Here is a 22,309-nt window from a genome sequence, read left to right on the forward strand (position 1 = left end):
CAATAAATGGGATCGTGTGAACACAGCTGGCGCACACGCGGGCAGGCTTCCTGAGTGCGGCCCCCTCTCCCTGGCTGAAGCCAAGGCTCCTCGGTGTTTCCTCTGAAGCTGCTGCCATTTCACAGAACCAAAATACCCAACATCCTTTAAGTCTATAAGCTTTATTGATACTTTGCTTTTACAGTTCACAAGGCATTCCACAGATTCAGTACAGCTTAAACCACAAATGTATAAATCTTCATTTTATAATTTTTTGCATAACAAGTTTTGATATTTGCAAACAACGTTTTTGGAAGCGTTAGATTCAGTCCGGAGATTGAGTTTATCACAAAATGAACTACAGGAAGTCTGTGCGGTGAAGTTTACTATGTGCATGGCATTGCTTCATGTTGAAAACAGATGGTAGTGCTCCTAGAAATGGATTTTCTGTTTCTAGCTTATGTGCTTTGGAACTATACACATGTAACCGGGGACTCTGAAATACCGCGCACTGTGCGGCAGCCGGAGGGGGAGGGGCTAAGCTTTGTGAAACACTATATATAGATATATATATAATCTATATTTACTTATATTGGCAATTAATATAACAGTAAAATTCACAATACACCTAGAACATACCAGGAAGGCAAGCTTTTTCACTCTTGGCTTTAGTGGTATGATCTCGTCTAAACGTTTCATTTCAGAAAATCTGCATCACTCTACACAGACCATACACAGTGCACAAACTGTGAGAAGGATTATTTTTTTCAGCTCCACTTTCTCTGCGACCCCCTCCCCCACCCCAAAAAACAACAGCAAGACTACCTGCCACAGAGTGTAATATACAGCTTTCTCAGATCTTTTTTTATTCACCAGTGCCTCAAATAGGAAAAACAAATATTACGGTTTAATTAATTCCATACATAGCAGCTTACAATACTTAAGATGATGAACACATGGCAGTCAAGACAGGTAATTTTTCCTCAGACACCGCATTGCTAAAAATAAAGATCTGTGAAGCTGCAATGTCAAGGTTTCCTTCTTCCCTGACCCTCCCCCATGTAATCAAATGAATATCCCCTTTCAAACCCCTAGTGTTTTATGATCTCTGGCTTTTTCATTCAGCTTTGCGTTTCAATCCAGGGATTTTTGCTTGGATTCTACAAGTGAAAAGGTAGAAAAAAAGGTCAATGGAAATATTTTTAAGTATTTAACAGTGCTGTGCTTCAAGAACTACTTGTATATTATAGTGCTCAGCTTCTACAAGGACTGTCAAACCGTAAGCTGTATTTTTGCCACCTTGCCTCCTGAATTAGACTTTAAAAAAGCCTTAAATACAACACAGAGCAAACACAGCAATGATCTGAACATAGACAAAAATCCTTTGGCAATGCTGTTGCACTTTTTAGTTATGATTAAGATTTGCTACTGACTAGGCCTATAAGATGAATTCTCCAAGTCCAGCACACTTTATTCTTAGTGGGGGAAAAAAAAAAAGTGAATTTTAAATACTTACTTAGCCATAGCATCTTTAACACTCTTATTTGCAAGTCCTAGATAATGATCTATCTGTGCCTGCAAGAGAGGTGGAAAGGAGTTACTAGAAAATTGACATTGCTAAAGAATCTTATTAACCATTACTATATTCAGCAAATTAAAGGCTTAATAAAGGCTTCAGACACCACCTTTTTCATTTTTATAAGGCTTTGGAAACTGGTACTGATAGATTTGTTTAGGTAATACAGTAGGTCTTGAATTCCGAAATCTACAGTTAAGAAATTACCTGATGCCGTTCATAAATAACAGGAACGCTGAAGAGTGAAATTAGAGCTGAAAAAGGAAATACACAACCTTTAAAACAGAGTGGTATGATTTAGGGAAGTAAAACTGAAAAGCCATCTAACAGGCAACGTTCCTAATGAATGGTTAAATACCCAAGCTTCTCCTGGAGGCTCCTGCTGGTGGGGAGCCACAGAAGAGGAATGGAGGCATGAACTATTCCTAGCTGAAAATCAAGTCCCACAGACCTTATAAAATACAGGTATCCCATGTTAGTCTAATTTAGGACTGTACCATCAGGTGAGGCCAGCCCCCACCTGTTTTATCACTGTTGACTGAAGCATTCTTTAGGAATTAAAGTAGCAATTAAATATACAATATCAGTATCAGCAATTTAAAGACCTCCAACATCTTCCCTACGATGTAAGCATTTTCTCCACCAAAGTGTCTTTAAGCTCCTGCACACTATCTTCCCTTATTGTGCAGCTTTTTGTTCAAATCATGTTGTCAACTTACCCAAAATCAGTAGTGTCAGACCATTGAACAAGGCACCAACATAGGTAAATACCCACATCAATGCTGCAAACTGTAGGAAAATAACATTAGCCTGTTAAAAACAATTCACACAAAGCTGAAGCTTTCAAACAGAAGCATCCCACCTAAATGCCAACCTGCCAGAAGCAAAAATCGTTGGAGACTTGGTAAAGTAATAGGCTATTTCACCTGTAAGTCACCAGTCTCAGAATCCTAATTAATATAGATTTGATTCATTTTCTCTTGTTTTCCCTGAGACCAGATATGCCAAAGGTATACCTTACCTCTTCTGCTCTGCTATAGAATTTAGGTTTTAAATGGGAAGCCTGAAAAGGTATGAGAACTCACAATTAAGCCTGATTTTAAAGCACTAACAAGTATTTCGAGATCTACAGGAGATGAACAATTTGGACATTGAAATCTCAGCTGAACAAGCAACAATGAGGCGGGGAATAATTATGATCAGAGACAAGGAGTTTCAGGTACCAGAAATACCACCTCTAATGTTTTATTAAGGATCAGAGGCATTGTCTGCACAGTGATAAATGTTTTAACAGTTAACCCTGGAACTGAGGATGCCTCCAAGTTGTATGCCTGTTAATAAAACTGACCATTAGTATTAGCCACTGCCTTCCGTATTTATTTAACGAACACCAATATAGTTACCATATTAGTGCCAGGCACTGTTTTAAATGCTTTACAAATACTAATTTATTCCTCTTAACAACTTGGTGAGGTAGGCACTGGAACTACCACAGCAGACCCAGACCCTGCCCGAGGTCCGCTTTCACTGTCCCCTCCAGGGGTAGAGAACTAACCAAACTCTCCTACTTCAGTAGTCATGGTCTTAAAAATCTATTTTTTAGTCATCAAAGAAAGCAGGGAAAGGCTGTTCTAAAAAGGGATTTCATTTTAACAAGTCCTTTATTTCATGAAAGGCCGGACAAGAACATTTCAGAGTTTTCTTCTGGTTCTAAAATTTGGTTGAGCTCATACAGTACAGACTCGACCTATTCGAAGCAGTTCTTGGAAGACTTAACAGAGTCAGTCTGGATTTTACTATTCTTCGTAATTGCCTTGCTTTCTATTAAAGGCCTTCATGTGTCTGGCATTAGCTCTGCCCTAATTGGCAGTTAACAATAGCAGTGCCACCGTCTGCACTGACTAGTCAGGTACATACACGGTATAAATGAAAAGGAGCCTGGAGTGGAGTCAGCGTCTCCATCTCCTAAAGCAGGGATCAGCAAACCTTTCCTATCAAGACCGTAAGATAATAACCATGTTTGGTTTTACGGGTCACAAATGGTCTCTCACATATCCTTGGAATGTGATCTCTGAAAATTTTTTGATTATCCTTCAAAAAATTTAAAAACCATTTTTAGCTCCCAGGCTATACCAAATAGGCCATGAGCCAGGCAGTAGTTTGCAGACCCCCGAACTAAAGCATCTGTTCCTCCATACAGTCATTCATTGAACAAAATCCGTCTACTGTGAGCTAAGTACCAAGCAGAACTTCAAACTCTACTAGGCACATTTACTGCAGGTTAGGAACACACTTTGGATTCCTCTACCACAACTGTCAGTTCTACAAATAGCAACCTCTCATTACCCCTACAACTGAAGGTAACTAACATTAAAGTGACCGAATGTCAAGTACTCCTAACACCTGTCAGCTGAAAATCAAAAATTAAATACTGCCCTGGTCTCAGCAACTGCCATAGTAGAAAGGCTGGACGCATGACTCCAGTTAGCAAGGCTCTTCCTTCTCAGAGTTTTACAGACTCCAATTGCAGAAGCTAATTATAACTTCCACGCTTCAGCCCATCGGCTAGAGAACATTTTCATGTTTTCATCCATCACCATCCACAAGTCTAAAGAGAAAAGCAACAACCTTCCACATTTTAGAGGAAACTGCTTTAGCAATAAGGATACCTTTGTCAAGACAGATTTTAGATACTAACACAGTTAGATACTAACAAGCTAAAAAGAAGCCCTAATTTGGTCATTAAGTCACCCACAAGGCCGAACTCCAAATTCATAAGCAGAGAAGCCCAAGACTTCACATCTAGACCATCTAAGGGGCTCAAATGTCACTAGACTTGCCTCTTGGGGGACATTCTGCCTAAAAGCCACACTGCCCAAAGGCAAAGAAAGGAACAGAGGAAACACTAAATGTGGGACTAGGCAGGTGCTGTAAATGCACGAAGGAGCCTAAGGACTGAGGCAAAGAGAGAGAAGTACTTCTCCCTCTCATGGAAGCACATACAACCCGCTCCACAGACTGTTGCCATGCAAGTATTCCAGGCCAATGCTGCCAAAATTTCCGATTTTAAGAGAGAAACCAGAAATTCACATTTTTATGTGTTATCACAGACTTTTTAAATACTGCAATCTGGAGAAAATTTAATACTTTGGGGACCCAAAACAAAAATGCTAGGTAAGGTTTTCTACAGAATACAGCATGAGAAAAGAATGGTACAGTTAAGGACATGCACCTAGCAATTGCACAATTACTTGGAACTGTTATGGAATAAAAGCAACATTTTTTTTTTTTTTGCAAATATATTAGGTCACTGAATCTCCTCACAATGCCATAAGTACTATTATTATCCCTATAGAAGAGCAAACCAAGACAGAGAACAGTTAAGCAAACTGCCAGAGCAGAGGTCACAGTGATCTCAGGTTCATCTGACTCCAGAATCTATCTGCTCTGCTGCAGGTAAAATCACCTACAGAGAAACCATTATCAGTGGGAATTTCTCACGAATGGGCATGCTATCATACAGAGGCAAAGAATAGGTCTGTAAACACTTTAAAGAAACAAAACAGGCAACTTGCATTTGGGACCTACAAATTCTACGCTAGTCCACGGCAACTCTCTATGACATTCCAGCCAGTGCATATAGGAACACGGAGATCAGAAACCATCTCTCTCTGGGCAGTATCGAGAGAAGAGAAAAGAACCAAAACACAATGAAGGTCTAATAAATACTCCCAAGAGAGCAAGTGCCATGTCTTATCGGTCTTTTGTCTGGGGACAAGGAATCAAACTTGACTGTGTATAAAATACCTCATTAAAAAGCTCTGTAGCTGTGGCGCCTGGGTGGCTCAGGTCATGATCCCAGAGTCGTGGGATCGAGCCCCCGCTTGGGGCTCTCTGCTCAGCAGGGAGCCTGCTTCCCTCTCTCTGCCTACTTGCAATCTCTGTCAAATAAATAAATAAAATCCTTAAAAAAAAAAAGGTTCTGTAGCTTTTTATTAGATGATGTCTCAACAACTGGGGGCAACATTTATAGGGAAAATGGAGTCAGGATGCATAACAGAATTTCAGACATTACTCTGGCAATTCTGACATTTTCAAACTTTTCCTGCACTTTTAAACTGAAAAATCTTTGCTCTTTTTTGAAATCTTCAGCCTCATTCATTAGTATTGCTTTGATTGCCTACATTTTCCCTAGCCCATTTCCCTTCTAATTTTTCTGCAACCTGAAAAAAGCCAAAACTGTCAAAACTGTATGCTAATAACCACACAGGAGCCTAGGGGCTAGATTTTAATGTTCTTCTGGGTTAGCTATTTCTGGAGTTCAGACTTTTGGCTCACTTTCAGATTTAAGATTGTATTCTGGAGCATTAGGATTACCTGATGTGCAGGCAACTATCACTAGCAATTTTTTTTTAAACTTTATTTTCTTCTTTAAAGATTTAATTTATTTATTTACTTATTTGAGAGAGTGAGCAAGCACACAAACACAAGCGGGGAAGCAGCAGAGGGAGAGGGAGAAAACAGGCTTCCCACTGAGCAGGGAGCCTGATGTGGAACTTGATCTCAGGACCCTAAGATCATGACCTGAACCCAAGGCAGATGCTTAACTGACTGAGCCACCCAGGCACCCCTCGCTAGCAATTTTCGTATAATTGTAACATGTATTTTCCCTGAAAGTCACAGAACTACAGTCATACAGAATCCAGGCTTTTCACCCAAAGCTGTTTTATAGAAAAATAAGAACCTCTATCTAAAACACCTGGTCCTGGTATCTGATAAATAAAATTATTAGATTTTTTTTTCCGTTGAGATCTGAGGTTTCAATAGGCAGGCTCCCTCTAATCTGACTTGGAGCCTTATTCAAGCAGCTCCAAAGCTGAGCCCTGCAGGGACTGTCCTAGGCCTTTCTTTTCCAGTGGAGGTGGTGGTGAGTGGGAGGTGGGAGTAGGAGTTGGGGGGAAAACTATAGCCTGGGCTTTATAGCTTAATACCACAACTTTTAAGAATAGTCACTCTTCTGGCAGTATCCCCAGAAAAATTAAATCACAATTTTAGGAGAAGGGACCCCCCCTTCCTTCTCCCCCCCCCCCCCCCCGGCATAGTTATCAGGCGGTTCTAGTGTGCAGCAAAGACACTGTTTTAAAATAAAGCCTATCAAAGATCGCCTACACAGAAGATCAATCACAGAAACAGAATTAAACATTAACTAAGGGTTAGTTTTCTGGTACTCATGGGTATTATTTATAACAAGGTTAACAGATAACACTGGGTTAAAGTTATCCTGCATCTTTCTGACCTCTCAGAGACTAATAAGGTACACCAGACTCTCCAAGAAAAGGCTATATACATGGTTTTTGCAACTTAATTTTACTAGCGGACATTCCTCCTTTCCTTTCCTTTCCTTCATTCTCCTCCCCACACCTGATGTTTGGCACTCAGTGGAACAAAACCACTTTAAGAGAACCTTTAAAACAAATCCTGAGGATTGGCTAAAACATTTGGCTGAAGTGAAATTTACAGTAATATCTGAAATAAATTGTACTAAATGGAATTAGAAATGCTTTGTCAGTGATTTTGCCCATAAAATTTGACTAAAATCAATCCTTTGGGAAATGTATCATTGCTCCATCTGTGGACACGTGAAATCTTTTCCAGGGCTTAGAATCTTGTAGTTAACTGCAAAGGAGCAAAACAAATGGAACTCTTACACAAGAATTTAAAAGGAGAAATCTGCAAAATATGTCTTATTCATCCAAGTCAACGACTAAAGGAGACTTAGGCCAGACACAGTGATAACCACTATAGCACAACAGATCTTTTCAGCAGACCTGATGCCTCAGGAACCTTGAAGTTCGGTTATTTATTTATTTTTTAAAATCACATTTGATTATGTGATTTTTTTTTTTTTTTAAAAAGCCACTGTGAAAAAAATAATGAGCAAGAAAGTTTCACATGCTAAGAATAGTGACTCTAAAATTTTCACTTTCTGAGCAAGAAGGTTTCAAATAGAAGGAATGGTAACTGTGATCCAGAATCTAGAAACGTAGCTTATATAAATGTGAGAGCATCAAATTTATGAAGATTGCAAGTTATAGAGAAACCGCTTTCAAATTTCTGTTTAAATGCTATTATTTTAAGTATACCACAGAGCTGGATACCATGTGTATTTTCTACACTTAAAAACTTATGAGAGGGGTGCCTGGGTGGCTCAGTGGGTTAAGCCTCTGCCTTCAGCTCAGGTCATGATCCCAGGGTCCTGGGATCCAGCCCCACATCTGGCTCTGCTCAGCAGGGAGCCTGCTTCCTCCTCTTTCTCTGCCTGCCTCTCTTGCCTGCTTGTGATCTCTGTCAACTAAATAAATAAAATCTTTAAAAAAAAAAAAAAACAAAACTTATGAGACTTCACTGCATTTTCTTGGAATTTAGGGTGGTATCCATTTTCCTAATGATGCATCATATAAAATCAAAGTAATTCCAGCTAGAAGCTGGTTCCTGTAAGTTTTTAAAAATTCAGTGTTATTTAAGAAATTCATCTGGAAACTGGAGACAGCAGGTAGCAAACTTTCAACAGATTGAGTCTCTAAATATATGGAAATAAATCAGTCTAATATTAGGGCAAATCAATTTCTTCTTTACATTGAAAACGTAAAGAAAAAAAATGAACTGAAAAAAAACTTTGTTTTCCTTGCTTTAAGGAATGATAATCTACCACTCTACTGGCTGCGGTGGCTAAAAGGCAAAAAGTAATAGAGTCAGAAGGAAATCATTTTCTTTAAAAAAAAAACCAAAACACTGAATATACAAAAACTGTGGATGATTAAGAATGGTAAATGCTTAGGAAACTATCTTTAGAAAGGTAATACTAAGTCATTTTTATAAAGAGTCAAGAGTGTTAGGATTTTTGTTAGCTTTTTTCAGTGAGACATTTTACCCAAGTACCCTGTGTTTCTGTAATACCCTTATTCATTGGAAACAGATGGAATCTATACTACCCACACACAATGACATTAAGATTTAATTTTAATTAAAGGGGTCAATTTTTTATTCGAATTTTAAATTTTAAAGGGGGGCTCCAAAGGTAAAAAGAAGATGTTTATTGACTTTGGAGGTACCCTAGGTACACAGGACAGGAAACAAACAAACAAAAAAAAAGAAACAAGAAAAAGTCTAACTAAAGTCTCCCAAGGAACAGAACCACCAGGTTATCAAGGAAGACTCTTTGTGTATATTATCCAAATGTGCAACTGAATTACCAAGGGCTTCAGACCACCACCACTACACAGGGAGAAAAAGACATAGCCTGCCTTATTTTTTTGCTTCAACATATTTTGTGACTTAAATGCAAAGTTCCTTCTGTGTGTTAATATGCTGAAGAACCTGTTACATGCCTGGAGCCCTGGGTTTGCCAAAAAACACTACTTAAGAAAAGCATTCAAGTAAGTTTTCTTTTCAAAAGTACTGCTAACCCATAAGGAGACAAAGTAGTAAAATACAATTCTAATACAAGCCTTTTTTCCCCAATATTAAGAAAAAAGAATATTTCCAAAAAAATAAGAAAATTTCAAAAAAATAGTGTTTCAGGAAGTAAATCTGCCTCATGTGCCACATCTGTTACTCAAAAGTCACATATATAAAAGCCACTCAAGGCAAAAATTTATCAAATTCCGTTTTTCTCACTTCTGCTAGTTTCATCATGAATAACATCTGCTTTAAAAAAAATCCCTGAGCATCTAAGGTAATTTTCAAAAGAAATTAAAAATTGAGGTTTAAGAGCAAAATGAAATTCATCTTAGAGAAGTAATTTATCCATAAAATTTCCTTTTTTTCAAGTATCTGTGCAAAACAGATTTAAAGGGTGTTTATTTAGTATTTAATCATGCCTTCTCTAACATTTTCATGCTCCTCTAGCCTTTGCCAAGTATTTCCACACATAACTAGGTACACAGAGGACTGTATATAGAGGATGATAAAATCTGAAAGAACAAAGTTTTCTTTTGAAAGTCATGTAGAGACTAAAACTGGAAACTAAACTAAACTAAAAGCTGGAAAAACTGGAACAAATCATTCCCAGATCAATTTGTTTTATATTTAAACAGTCTTCAAGAACACCTCTTCTCTCAAGAAGAGTATTACAGACATACTGAGCTGCCTTCATTACATGGTGCAAACATGTAGTATGACTTCTGCCTTGGATCTGTTGCAATTTTTATTAAGTCTATAAAAATAATGACTCTCTCCCTTTATCAAGCTTCATGATGATTTTGTTTGAGGTCTTCCCCAGCCCAGCAATTTTTACTGCTAAATTCAGAGATGGCCCTTTGTTGTTTGAAGCTCTATCACTATTTACACTGTGTCTTCTCAACCAATTCCCACCCACAAACGCTTCATCTTAAACTGTACTAGCACCTTCTTGATGATTTTTCACACATGGTCTATCCCAGCTGTCAAGCTATAATATAGCAAATATCACTTCAGTGAATAGGGACCGGGTTCGTCTAGCACCCATATATACAAGGTTATATTTCATTTACTCCAAAGTATTCTTATTTGTTCCCTTTGAAACTAACAAACCAAAACATCCTAAATAACATAGCTCTGATCATTTATTTACACACTGACATCAGATAATTTCAAAGCACTACTACAGGATGTCACTAAATGCAAGCACTCTATACAAAAAAGATTAAATAATAAAAGGAAAATAAAACCTTTTCAAGATTTTACTTGTTTGAGAGAGAGAGTGTATGTGTGCAAGCATGAGGGCAGAGCAGAGGGAGAGGAAGAAGCAGGCTCCCTGCTAAGCAGGGAGCCTGACGAGGGGCTCAATCCCAGGACCCTGGGATCATAACCTGAGCCCAAGGCAGATGCTTAACTGACTGAGCTACACAGGGACCCCCTAAATTATTTTCCATTAATGTTATTTATAAGTAACTGAGAGTCTGGGTTGTAAGCTGAGAGGACACAGCTGAAAATAATATCCATTTATTGGTTTATTAAGGCTAAAATGCTTGTTAAAAGGATTGAACATTTAAATGTATTCTGACCAGTTCAGAAATTGCTTCACTGATTCTAAAGGCCCAATCATCATATTGCTAGGATATCCCTCTTTTGCATGATAAATTGCAAACTAGCACCTAGCTCTTGTGAAAGAAAAACTAACTACTACCATGGTACATTTCTACCCAGGTGTAGACAGGAAATAAGTCTGTCTTATGCAGAGTCACAGGCAATAATACAAAAAACACAAATGTTTTATGTCAAGAACTAAAGTCCCAGTGCTTGGAGCTCATGTTAGAAGTTGGTTTAGTATTTGCTTTGAGTCAGTGAGCTTTGGAGAAATTTACTGGCAAGGTGAGACCCTAACAGCTGCTATAGCAAGATTCAAAAACTGAAGAAAGACTTCCAACAATTACCAACTGAATATTAGACGAGGTGTTTCCAAGTATTAAAAGTTTTTCCAGAACAAACATTCCAAGAAAGAGTCTAAGATATGAAATAGCTTATGTGAGTATATGAATCAAACATAAGCCAAGAAATTAAGTGCCAGACTCTGAAAGGGCAAATAAATCACATCTGGTATCAACTCTATTAAGTAATCTTTATTCCTACAGTGAAAATTCCCTTCAATTTTCTCACTTTTTCTTTTTTGTTGCACTTTTTAAAATTTAGTTTTTAATTTTAATTCCAGTATGGTTAGCATACAGTGTTACATTAGTTTCAGGTGTACAATACAGTTTCAACAATTCTATACATTACTCAATGCTCATCAGGATAAGTGTATAATCTTCTCACTTCTAATCTTTGTGATCTCCAAAAGTGTGAATTTATAACTTATTTTCCTTTAGAAAGGAATAGTACTTTTCTCCATTTTAAAAATTTGCTGGGATTCTGATTTCTGACTTCTAAGTTTACAGTAGCTCGATTTCACTACATCTCTGTCACTTCCTTTCCTATAGAAAAGTAGAATTTTTCACTCCATTCATTTGATATTAAATTCTGGGTATATCAAAAATGAAAAGCAAATAAACTTACCTTCAGAGAATCAACTAAATCATCAACTAAAAAGAGGCGTCTGAGTTCCTTTATCGTGCAGTTCACATGACCAAGAGCAGAATTACTGTATTTCTGAACCAACTCCTCAGATATGGCGACTTCAGATTCCAAATACGCCCTGGAAAACAAAATGCATCCTGTCACTGGTCACAGTGATTGTCCCTGGATGTCTCTCATTCAGCAATTATGTATCTGTAAAAGAAGTCATTAATATTTTACTATAAAAACCTACTATTTCCTAATTAGGTACAATGTAAAAATTCACCAATCCATGCATATTTCACTGACATGCACAGGGTCAGCTGACGAACACAGAAAAAATCCTTCGCAGTCAGACTGATCTGCGCGTGATTAAGCTCTGTCACTTAACTTGTCTGTGTAACTTTGCACAGTTACTGTCATGAGAATTCAGTGAGTTCAGTGCCTAATACAGGCAGGCGGAGAGGAGCACTCAACAAATGGTAGTTACTACTACGGGTTTGGGTTTTTTCTTCAAGCTGACTTCATGCTGTCTCATTAGATTTTCCTAACAAAGATCCCATTCCCCAAATACTACACTCTCTCAGCCTAACTTTTCAGGGGAAACTGCCCAATATGTCAAGGCCCAGATTGTGAAATGGCTGCCAAAAGCATGATGCTAACGCTAGTAAAACGTAATAGTTACTGTCCATGAAGATGCCTTAATCTATACTAAGATAGGTGGAATCGTCCTATTTAAGAAAACAACTGTAAAGAAGTCATTTGCAGGAATGCAAGGAACTGCTTCATTAGTTACTGTTTCAAAGAAGCCATTTTATCTTGGTGGAGTAGAACCAACTCAGAAATACTAAGCATTCTCTCCTATTGTTGGAAGTAGCTCCTTAAAACCGAGTCCCTCTTCATCATTCCCCAACGCTGGTGGACACTAGTTACTCATACTGGAAAGAACAGTCCTCTCGTAAGTCCCTGTCCCATAGCTGACTTCTGTAATATGCCCCAAATATGTCTCTCTGTTTTTACTCACTGTGCTCTCTCTCTAGTATAAGTGTTCATTATTTTAAAACTGGAATGTTTTGTCTCCAAACCAATCGCTAATCTGTCTGCATCCTAATCCACTCCTTCAGCCAATGCCAAATTCCTTTCATTTAAGCTATCCTAGATAGTGCTACTTAGACTGAACTCAGGTAGGAGTCAGAAGACCTGCTACTATCTCTCTGTGTAACCCTGCAAAGTCATTTGACTTCTCAGGCTCATGGTTCCCACTCCATAAAATTAGAGAAACAGACCTTCTTAAATCTCGTAAGGCTGAAACATTCTGTGATTCTAAGGTTCCAACTTTTCAACCAGAGCCCTATTCAATCTTTCCAACCTATTTTCTCACCACTCACTATGCTGGCAGGCAAATATGAGCCCTTCATCAAACATTTTTTAGTCTTACTGCCTTTGTTCATCATACTGTTTTCCTGATCCACAATGCTCTCCTCTCACACCTAGTAATAGCATATCCACTCAGTTAGCCCATCTCAAATCCCACCCACACATGAAGCCTCTTTGGCTCTTCCCTAAGACCCTCTTATCTAATTCTAATAATGCTTTCTTTTGTAGTTTATTATAGCACTGACCATATCCAGCCTTGGAATATGGACATGTATATATTTGTTTATTTTTCCTGTGAAAGTATAAACTTTTAGTTCAAGACCAGGAATATATCCTTCCTATGATGGCATAGCACTCAGACAATTATTATTGATTAACCAGCACATATCAAGTTGTTATTATCAAGTTAAAAATGATCAAAGAGTCACATTTACCCTTAAATCAGCAATAGTTTATTTGTGCAGCTTTGAGAAACACAGAACAGAAGCTGATGTAACTTTAAGCTGGTATTCCATTTCTTTGTACCACTGCTTTTGTTCCTGCTAAAGACAAGATACGAGGCCAGCAGGCACAAAGCTGGCTCTCTCCATCAAGGAAATCCTAGGGATATTTACATTCATTCAATGGGCATGTATGTATTATTAATGCAAGGCCAGCACTGCCATCACTCTTTTCCAGTGACCAGAGGTATTACACACAGACTATACGGTACCACCATTAGTGTGGTACTTGGAAAAACTGTCCAACAGGATTTAACTGGCATGTCGGCTGAATTCATGACTGTAAAAAAGGCCTCTGAATGAAGAATAAAGTGTTTCTCAAGAAATATGAATTAAGAAAATCACTAGATTTTTTTCCCCCCAAAATCCTCTTTAAAATAAAAAGATGTCTAAAATTTATGGTGTAGATAATTTAGAAGTTTTGGCTTGACAATATTTTTAAATATTTCGATTTATCTAATTAAAAATCATATTCCTCTATTATTTTTGGCATGCTACAGCTCTGCCATTTTGAAGTTGCAATCTTAAGTTACTGAACTTTAAGTATGTTTCCCTCTTTTGGAATGGAATAATACCATCTGTCTCGCTGAGTTGTTATGAAAATTAAGTCTGTACATAAAAGGCCAAGGACATAACAGCATTCACAAATGCCAGTCTCTTTCCCAAACCTATATAGCATCATTACTTCATCAATATGGAGAGAGAACTAGAGCAAGACAAGCAAAATAATTTAGTAGATCTCTTGTAAAGTCTGAAAATCAGTTTACATTTACCCATTAATATTAACTAGATAATGTTCTTGGTAGTTACACACTCATTCATGCCCACATAGATACCTGCCTTACCAAAAGAAAAAAAAAGATGTCTATATACAAAACAATTAGAGAGTATCTCAAAGCCATACTTAGTGCAATAGGAAATGACCCTCAGATCATCTGGACCCAGTGTTAGGGAAACCTTCAAAAAGTTACATCTTGAAATCAAACACAGAACTAAATAAGAAGTGTAATAGATTAGTTCATCTGAGAAGCTAAAAGGCAGTATGAATGGAAATAAAACCCTAGAAGGGGTGAATGAGAGACAAGATAAAGATATTTGGACTTGATCTTGTAGTAACAGGAAGCCCAAATACCTAAAAATATAATTAAAGTATTATCTGAGGAAAAGCGGACACCACATATAAAAGTTGAAGTAAACCAAGGTAACCAGAACCCCAAGTGAACAAGTAGACAAACTTTTTCTGTAAAGAGTGAGGAATTAAATATTTTAGGCTTTGAAGTCCATATATAGTCTCTGTCACAACTGCTTAACTCTGCTATTACAACATGATGAAAACAGCTAAATGACTGAGTATGCCTGTGTTCTAATAAAACTTTATTTACAAAAGCAGGCAGCAGACTGGATTTGGTCCCTGGCTTTATGGGCTTGTGGTCTTCACTGAGGAAGCAGGAGAAAACAATACAACTTAGTTATCTTCTTAGTTATCACCCGAGATGGAAACAAAGACATCAAAATTGGGAGCCTGAAAATGGGGACAGTAGTGGTGTTACTGATAGAAACTGACAAGTTTGAGGAAAAAAAAAAACGTTCATTTACAGACATGGTTAAGTTAGTGGTTGTCAGGGGCTGGGTGGGAAATAACTACCAGTGGGTAGAAAATTTCTTTTTTAAAAAAATTTGAGAAAATCTGGAGTTAGATGGTTATGACTATACAATTCTGAGAACATACTAAAAACCACTGAATTTTGTAATACATGAATCGTATTTCAATTTTTTAAAACTGGGGGAAAATACATGCTGAGTCTGAAATTAGGGCAGAAGACCCAAACAAAGGTATGTCCCATTACCAATCAGATACATGATGTGAGCATGTACTTGTAAAAGTCAGGGCAGAAGATGATAGTTTGGAGACAAGAAGTGGCCATACAGATCCTCATCAAAGGATAACAAGAGGATACAAAAGTATGCCTTAGGGAACAAGAACAGAAAACTAGACAGAAAAGGAAGGGCAAGAGGACACATAGGCATGACAAGATACCATTACAGAAAAACATGCAAGAAAGGTATTTCAAATATCAGATAGCACGAAAAGGAAGCAATAAAGAAAACAGAACTTTCACCAATCCTAACCATGTTAAAAAGATATAGTTCCCATTAAAGTAAAATCAGATAATCAAATACTTAGTTCTAATAAATATTACTGGCACATAGTAAAGTTAGGCTAATGACACACAAATCCAGTATTTTCCCTATGAGCCCATGAAATGACCTTTAACCTCAACAATCTCAAAAGCAGATGCTTTTGGTATGGCCTTTTAGCAATAATCTACAATTATCTTTAAGCAGTAAAAAATGCATGCCCGTAACACTACAGAACAAAGTCTTAATACTAATCCTGTTTATAGTGTTGCCAACGTGTGCCTTGTTTTCCAGACATCTCACCTGAATGGGTGGCCTTCATCTGATTTCTGGATAGCTTGGATCACACCCTTATATATCCTAAAGCTGATAGTCACAGAGAGCAGGGCCAAGACAATGTAGGCAGTGACGCTCACAATGCTGAATACTGTCAGTGAAAGCAGCAGGAATAAGCTGGCACCAAACACTACTCCAGTCTTCTTAATGTCTCTCCAGTAGAGGAGGTCAACAACTAAAAATTAAAAAAGAAGAAATCTGAAATTAGAACATTACTTTATCCATTTGAATTTGGCACATTTATACTTGCTCCACCTACAAAAACAAAAAGGTCTCTAAAAGTAAAACCAAAACCTAAATTGTTAGAGAAAGATTAACTTTGTAAGCTTCACTTTAAACCCATTCGAAGTAGTAAATTAGAATCATACCTCCATCTATTTACCATTAATTTTCCTCATGCAAATCTGTTTCCTTCCTGTCCCAATCAGTCTTGCTATATAAGATCGTTCAATCTCTCAAGCCCAGTATAGCAGACTTCTAATCCAAAACAAGTTTTTAAAAATATCATCTTGAGGGCTTTCAACTTTGTTCATTGCATAATATAAATACAAATAACAGAAAAAATCTTAACACACTTACTAAAATGATACCAATGATGTAAAAATATATTTATTTGCAGAAAAATCACCAATTCAAGAAATGTTAATAAAACTATGAAAAACTAGACATAGGAGTTCTACGACTCTGCTTTTAAGAGATCTCTTTGAGAAACATAATGAAATTGTAACCTAACCTGGCTATTATCATTAAAACAAAAATTGCCTACAACACCAAAGACAAAGGAAAACATGCTTTAGAATATCTGAAAAGCTACTTCTCTTGAGAGCAGATAAATACAATGCCATAAAAATGTAGATGTCAAATAAAAAAAGAAAAACTCAATGTGTTACACTGTTATATAATGTTTATTAATAGTAAGGAGTCAGACATAGCCAAACTTAGCAAATTTGTTCTTGGTCTACGGTCACAGAGCCATAGTGGGGATCAAATAACCATAGGCCTGCGGTCTTAAAGTCGGGTTATGTACAACACACAAAGATTTCTGCAGTGTGCCAAAGGGTTCCTGAATTCACAGGCTAAACATAATTTGTCTCTCTCTGGACTGTGAAGAACTAGGGGATGGAGGGGGTGTTTAATATTCTTATAGTAACGCAAGTATGGGCATATTCTTGAGTACCATCTTAAATACCTGTTAATTTTTAAGATAAAGAAGGTAACAAAGAAAAAACACATTTCCAGGGGCTGCTTTGGTTCTCTAAGGTATGTAATTTTCTTTTACCATTAGGGGTACTTCTGTGGGGAAAACTACGTATGTGAAATGTATTATGTTACATTTCATTCATTTTGAAGCCCTCAATTCCTGTTAGTATTTATCATGAGTGCTAATTAAGACATTTTAAATGCTAGTCACAGTGTCTGAAACATAGCAGGGGATCAACATTTATTATGTTTAGGAAACAGTCTGTTATCCTATGATTTGATTTAAATGCTATTAATTTAACATTATATGATTTACAGCTTTGTGTTCAACCTTTGATTTTAATTCTTTATTCACATTTTCTCCCACCTCCAGCTTGTTCCAACCCTGCCTAAAACATCTACCTTAGTTTTGTTCTATTCAACTAGTTTCTACTGTTATACAAATATAGTAGCACAACTGAGAAATAACCAGAACTTGAAGCAGTGTTATCTATGGCTATAAAACTGACATCATGAATAATGTCATACTGAATAAAGAGACAGCAAGCGATGCTAATAGATTTGTGACATTCGGCAAATATTTACTGAACTGATACTGTTCATGGAACTCAACCTAGTAGAATGAATTAAAAACTTGAAAATGGGGATGTGGACTTTTCTTTAAGACCCTGTCCAACTCTAAAACACTACAATTCTAGGAAGACAGTAAGACACATAAAAACAATGACCAAAAAAATTATAAAATCACTGTTGCACCATCATTACAATTGAGAAAAAGAAAAAAAATAGAGGACATTTTAAAGACTGTGAAAAAGAGAGAAGTTGACCTGGGTCCTAAAGAATGGGTAGATCTAGAAAACGTAAAGATGGAGGCCTCGTAAGTCTCTGCTAGCAATGGTTCTCATGATTAATGTAGTTTTGTTTTCTTAAACAGGATACCTGGGAGCGTGGGGGAAGCAATGATGAAGACTGCTCTTAGTCACATAATTTTTCCCTGGGGGCTCCCCTGTGCCCCAAACAAAGCACTCAGATTCTGGTGTTGGATCACCGACACTCAACAACTGGCTCCATAACTTACCAACTATGTGACCTCAAGCAAGTCACTAAATCTCTCTGTACCTCAGCTTCTGTATCTACAGAATGTGTACACAATAGGAATGATCCTAATGAGATATTGTGAGGATTAAGAGAGAAAATGAATTAACAAAATGTTTCATTAATAAGATAGTGAATATATAGTACACAGCATTTAACAAATTCTTAAGAAATGTCCAGGTTGTTAATTATTGTTATTATGAACACCACCACAATTACTACTACCATTCTTATTAAGGTATTAAATATAAAGAAAAAGAAAAGAAAGTTTCAACCTCATGATTAACCTGCAAGTTAATAAATCATATTGCTGTGATAGTCATGTTGCTTTAGAAGCCACATGGAAAAAGATTTTCAAACTTATCTAAGATTTCACTAACAGAACAAAAAGCTGATAACCTAGAACAATCAGCAAGTAAAATACACCTCAAATTTTTACATGAACAAAATGCTGCCTTATAAAAATGTATGGTTCTCAAAGTGCTCCAAAACATTTATTAACCTTCAAAATCACTATTGGTAAAAAGTTAAAATAAATGCAGCTATCTTCATTATTCTTCACCATCATTAAAAACCCTTCAATAAGACCTGATTATAAAAGAAATGACTGCAGGCTTGAGATATACAACATAAAAATGACTAACCTAATTACCTAACCTAAGAGTTACTGTCTGGACAGTTTCAAAGACTTGATAAGAATTATTTATAATTGGTATATGATTTCTATACAGCTATGGTAGAAGAAATTACCAGTGGCTGGGATTCAAGAGACCCACAAGGCTAGTACTGTCTCTGCAACTGTACAACTCTGGGTGAGGCTCCTAGCTTCTCTGGACCTTAGTTTTATCATCAGTAACCAGGGCATTAAATAAATAATTTTTCTTTCACCTTCAGAAATGAACACACAGTCACTACAAAGATACACAATCAGTCCTGCATTCAAATTCCCAATCAGTGGATCTACAGTAATGAGATTTTATTGCTGTATTATCTGTGCCAAGGATAAATTTTAAAATCTCCTTCCTTTTTAATTCTAGATTTTTTTGAGGGGAGAGGGACTTAGACATACCAGTCTTTTGAAATGAACCTTACTAAAAAATGCTTTCTTTAAGTGTCAAACATTAGTAGAACTTTAGGGAAACAAGATCTCATATTCCTACAATTTTTTAAGCAATTACAAACTATATCATTATGGCCACAGTATGCTAGAAGTTTAAAAAAAAAAAAAAAAAAAAAAAAGACTGAGCAGCTACAAACCTTTTAAGCCGGACAGATGTTTCAGAAATCTTATCCAGGTTCCTGATCTATAGTTTCCACACCTCCCTTTATTTCCTGAGCCAATATTTATCAGGCACTTACACTGTGCCAAGTACTATTTATAGACTACATAACATTATCTCTTTCAGTTATTAAAACCCTAAGAGGCCAGCTTTCAGACAAGAAAGTGAGAACCAGCTCTTCTATGACTGGACTCAGATCACTTAATTAGTTAAGTGATAGAGCACAGATTTCGACACAGGCTTCTTATTGATAAAACTTGTATGCCCCATGTATAATGTCAAACTAAGATTCAGCACATTAATATGCTTAATAAATATCACACATTTGCATGCATAATGAATAGGCAGAGTGTTGGCAGGTAATCACCATATGTGAGATGAATCCCAAAGGCCAAAAAAGTCAAGGTAAAACTAACAAGAAGGTTAATGAATGAGACACAAATTTTAATGTGACTACTTAATCCACAGTTAAATCCAAAAAGGAAGAGCTCTATTCCAATATAACTGAAGCTATTTTCCCATAGATGAAAACTATTATTAATTAGACTGTGAAAAAAATCTTTTAAAAGCCATGTGAATCTAATTAAGTAAAATTAGAAAATATGTCCATGCAAAAGAACACTATGCAGCCAGCAAGGATAGTGATGTAGATTACTGAAGAAATATGTCCATATCGATAAATAAAAACAAAATGTTACAAAAAGATTCATATAGTAAAATTTTAAAAACTTAGATAACCATGAAGTCTGAAAGGATATCTAGTAAACACAATTCGTACTGGAGTATTAGGGTAATAGTTGAGTTTAACTTGCTTCTTTATTTCTTTCTATGCCATGTGAAATTGCCTCTCACCCTCCCTTGTGGCAAACATGAATTATTATACTTTAAAAAAAAAATTCACCCCTCTCCATTCCTGTTCATTACTGCTAAAGAACCTTATGATGAGTGCGGTTTTCCCAATAGGTTTTCCTATGGGGAGGAGAATATAATGTATGCTAGCTTAATAAATATTTAGATCCAGGTGATAGTTAAAATTTTAACAGTACATAACCAAGTTGGTAACTCTGGTGCTTTGGGTTGGACCAGCTCAATTTCCCTAAAGTTGATGATATGGGAATATCCATGTATAAAGTCCAGTAGTATTCAGTGATTACGGCCCAAAATAAATTTAACTGCATGAGGACACAGTAAACCCAAACCTAATTCTTTCTTTCCTCCTATCCTATGATTCCTAAGAATAAGGTCTTTTCAATAAATGGAAGAGCTCTGAAAATCCTAAATGTAAACTACACATATTACATAAACGTATGCAAAAGCTATATAGGAATACTCAAAACAGGTATCTTCAAAGCCTTGTTGAAACACGCCATATGGGGCGCCTGGGTGGCTCAGGAGGTTGGAGCCTCTGCCTTCAGCTCAGGTCATGATCCCAGGGTCCTGGGATAGAGCCCCACATGGGGCTCTCTGCTCAGCAGGGAGCCTGCTTCCTCCTCTCTCTCTGCCTGCCTCTCTGCCTACTTGTTATCTCTTGTCAAATAAATAAATAAAATCTTAAAAAAAAAAAAAAAGAAACACACCATAGAAAGGCTCTGGTAGAGCCACAGACCTTAAAGTCCTGAGGAGGAATAAGGGGAAGAAGAGCCACAAGAGACAAGGCAACTAGGTAATGGAAGTCATACGTAAGACAAAATTAATGTATGCCAGAACAGGAAGGTCTGAGAGGCAATCTACATTTACCAAAGTCAATGTGCAAAATATAGAAGCATTTCAGTATTTTTGTGTAAAGAAATTTAAAAGATTGTTAATGAAGCTGTAAGGATGAAAAAATATTACATTATAAAAATACTAGCAAACACGGTTGCCACCTTAATTGACAGTCTCCAGTACTTCTAGTCTCTCAGATTCCTTAAATTGGTTTTAATGAAGACATTTTGGAAGATTTCAGAATTGTTAATTCTCAATCAGAGGGGAGTAGTTATTAACTTTTAATAAAATGCTGAGAAATATATTCAAATGCTATTGCTTCTAATATTCATCAAGAGACTTTATATCCATTATTAATTTAGATGTTCAATCCTGCTACCAAAATCAGGCAAAGACATGGCAAGAAAACTACAAACCAATATCTCTTTTTAATACAGACACAAAATACTAGCAAACTGGATACAGCAACACATAAAAGCATTATACACCATGGCCAAGTGGTATTTATCTCAGAAATGCAAAGTTGGGGCGCCTGGGTGACTCAGTTGGTTAAGTGACTGCTTTGGCTCAGGTCATGATCCTGGAGTCTTGGGATCAAGTCCCACATCATCTCCCAGCTCCATGGGGAGTCTGCTTCTCCCTCTGACCTTCTCCCCTCTCATGCTCTCTCTCACTCTCTCTCAAATAAATAAAAATAAAATCTTTAAGAAATGCAAAGTTGGCTCAATATATGAAAACCATTCAATATAGCATACCGTATTAACAGAATTAAGGTCAAAAACTGCATGAGCATCATAATAGTTACAGAAAAAGGATCTGACAAAAATCCAACACCTTTTCATTACAAAAACTCTCAACAAACTAGTAACAGAAAGAAGGTCTTCAGCCAGATGAAGGGTATACAAAAAACCCACAGCTAACATCATACTTAATGGTGAAAGACTGAAAGCTTTCTGCTTAAGACCAGGAACAAGAGTGAGATACCCACTCTTTCCACTGATCAACACTCTCCTGGAGGTATGAGGTAGAGCAATTTTAAGACTAGAAAAAGAAATAAAAGACAACCTGACTATAATAAACTACCTCTATTT

The 22,309-nt window shown here is 36.8% G+C and overlaps 1 protein-coding gene across 1 annotated transcript in view; it reads right to left on the bottom strand.

Moving 5' to 3' along the window:
- Positions 1 to 142: 142 nt before the first annotated feature.
- The window catches only part of LOC111148193 (reticulon 4), a 73,334-nt gene continuing 51,167 nt past the window's right edge, over positions 143 to 22,309 (bottom strand). The window contains 6 exon segments of the mRNA XM_022504658.1: positions 143 to 1,139; positions 1,496 to 1,554; positions 1,763 to 1,809; positions 2,275 to 2,344; positions 11,588 to 11,726; positions 15,907 to 16,114. Of these exon segments, the coding sequence (XP_022360366.1) occupies positions 1,097 to 1,139; positions 1,496 to 1,554; positions 1,763 to 1,809; positions 2,275 to 2,344; positions 11,588 to 11,726; positions 15,907 to 16,114 (566 nt within the window). The 3' untranslated portion in view covers positions 143 to 1,096.

The sequence above is a fragment of the Enhydra lutris genome, unplaced genomic scaffold, assembly GCF_002288905.1.
Source record: "Enhydra lutris kenyoni isolate GAN:26980312 unplaced genomic scaffold, ASM228890v2 scaffoldscaffold18, whole genome shotgun sequence".
Classification (NCBI taxonomy): domain Eukaryota; kingdom Metazoa; phylum Chordata; class Mammalia; order Carnivora; family Mustelidae; genus Enhydra; species Enhydra lutris.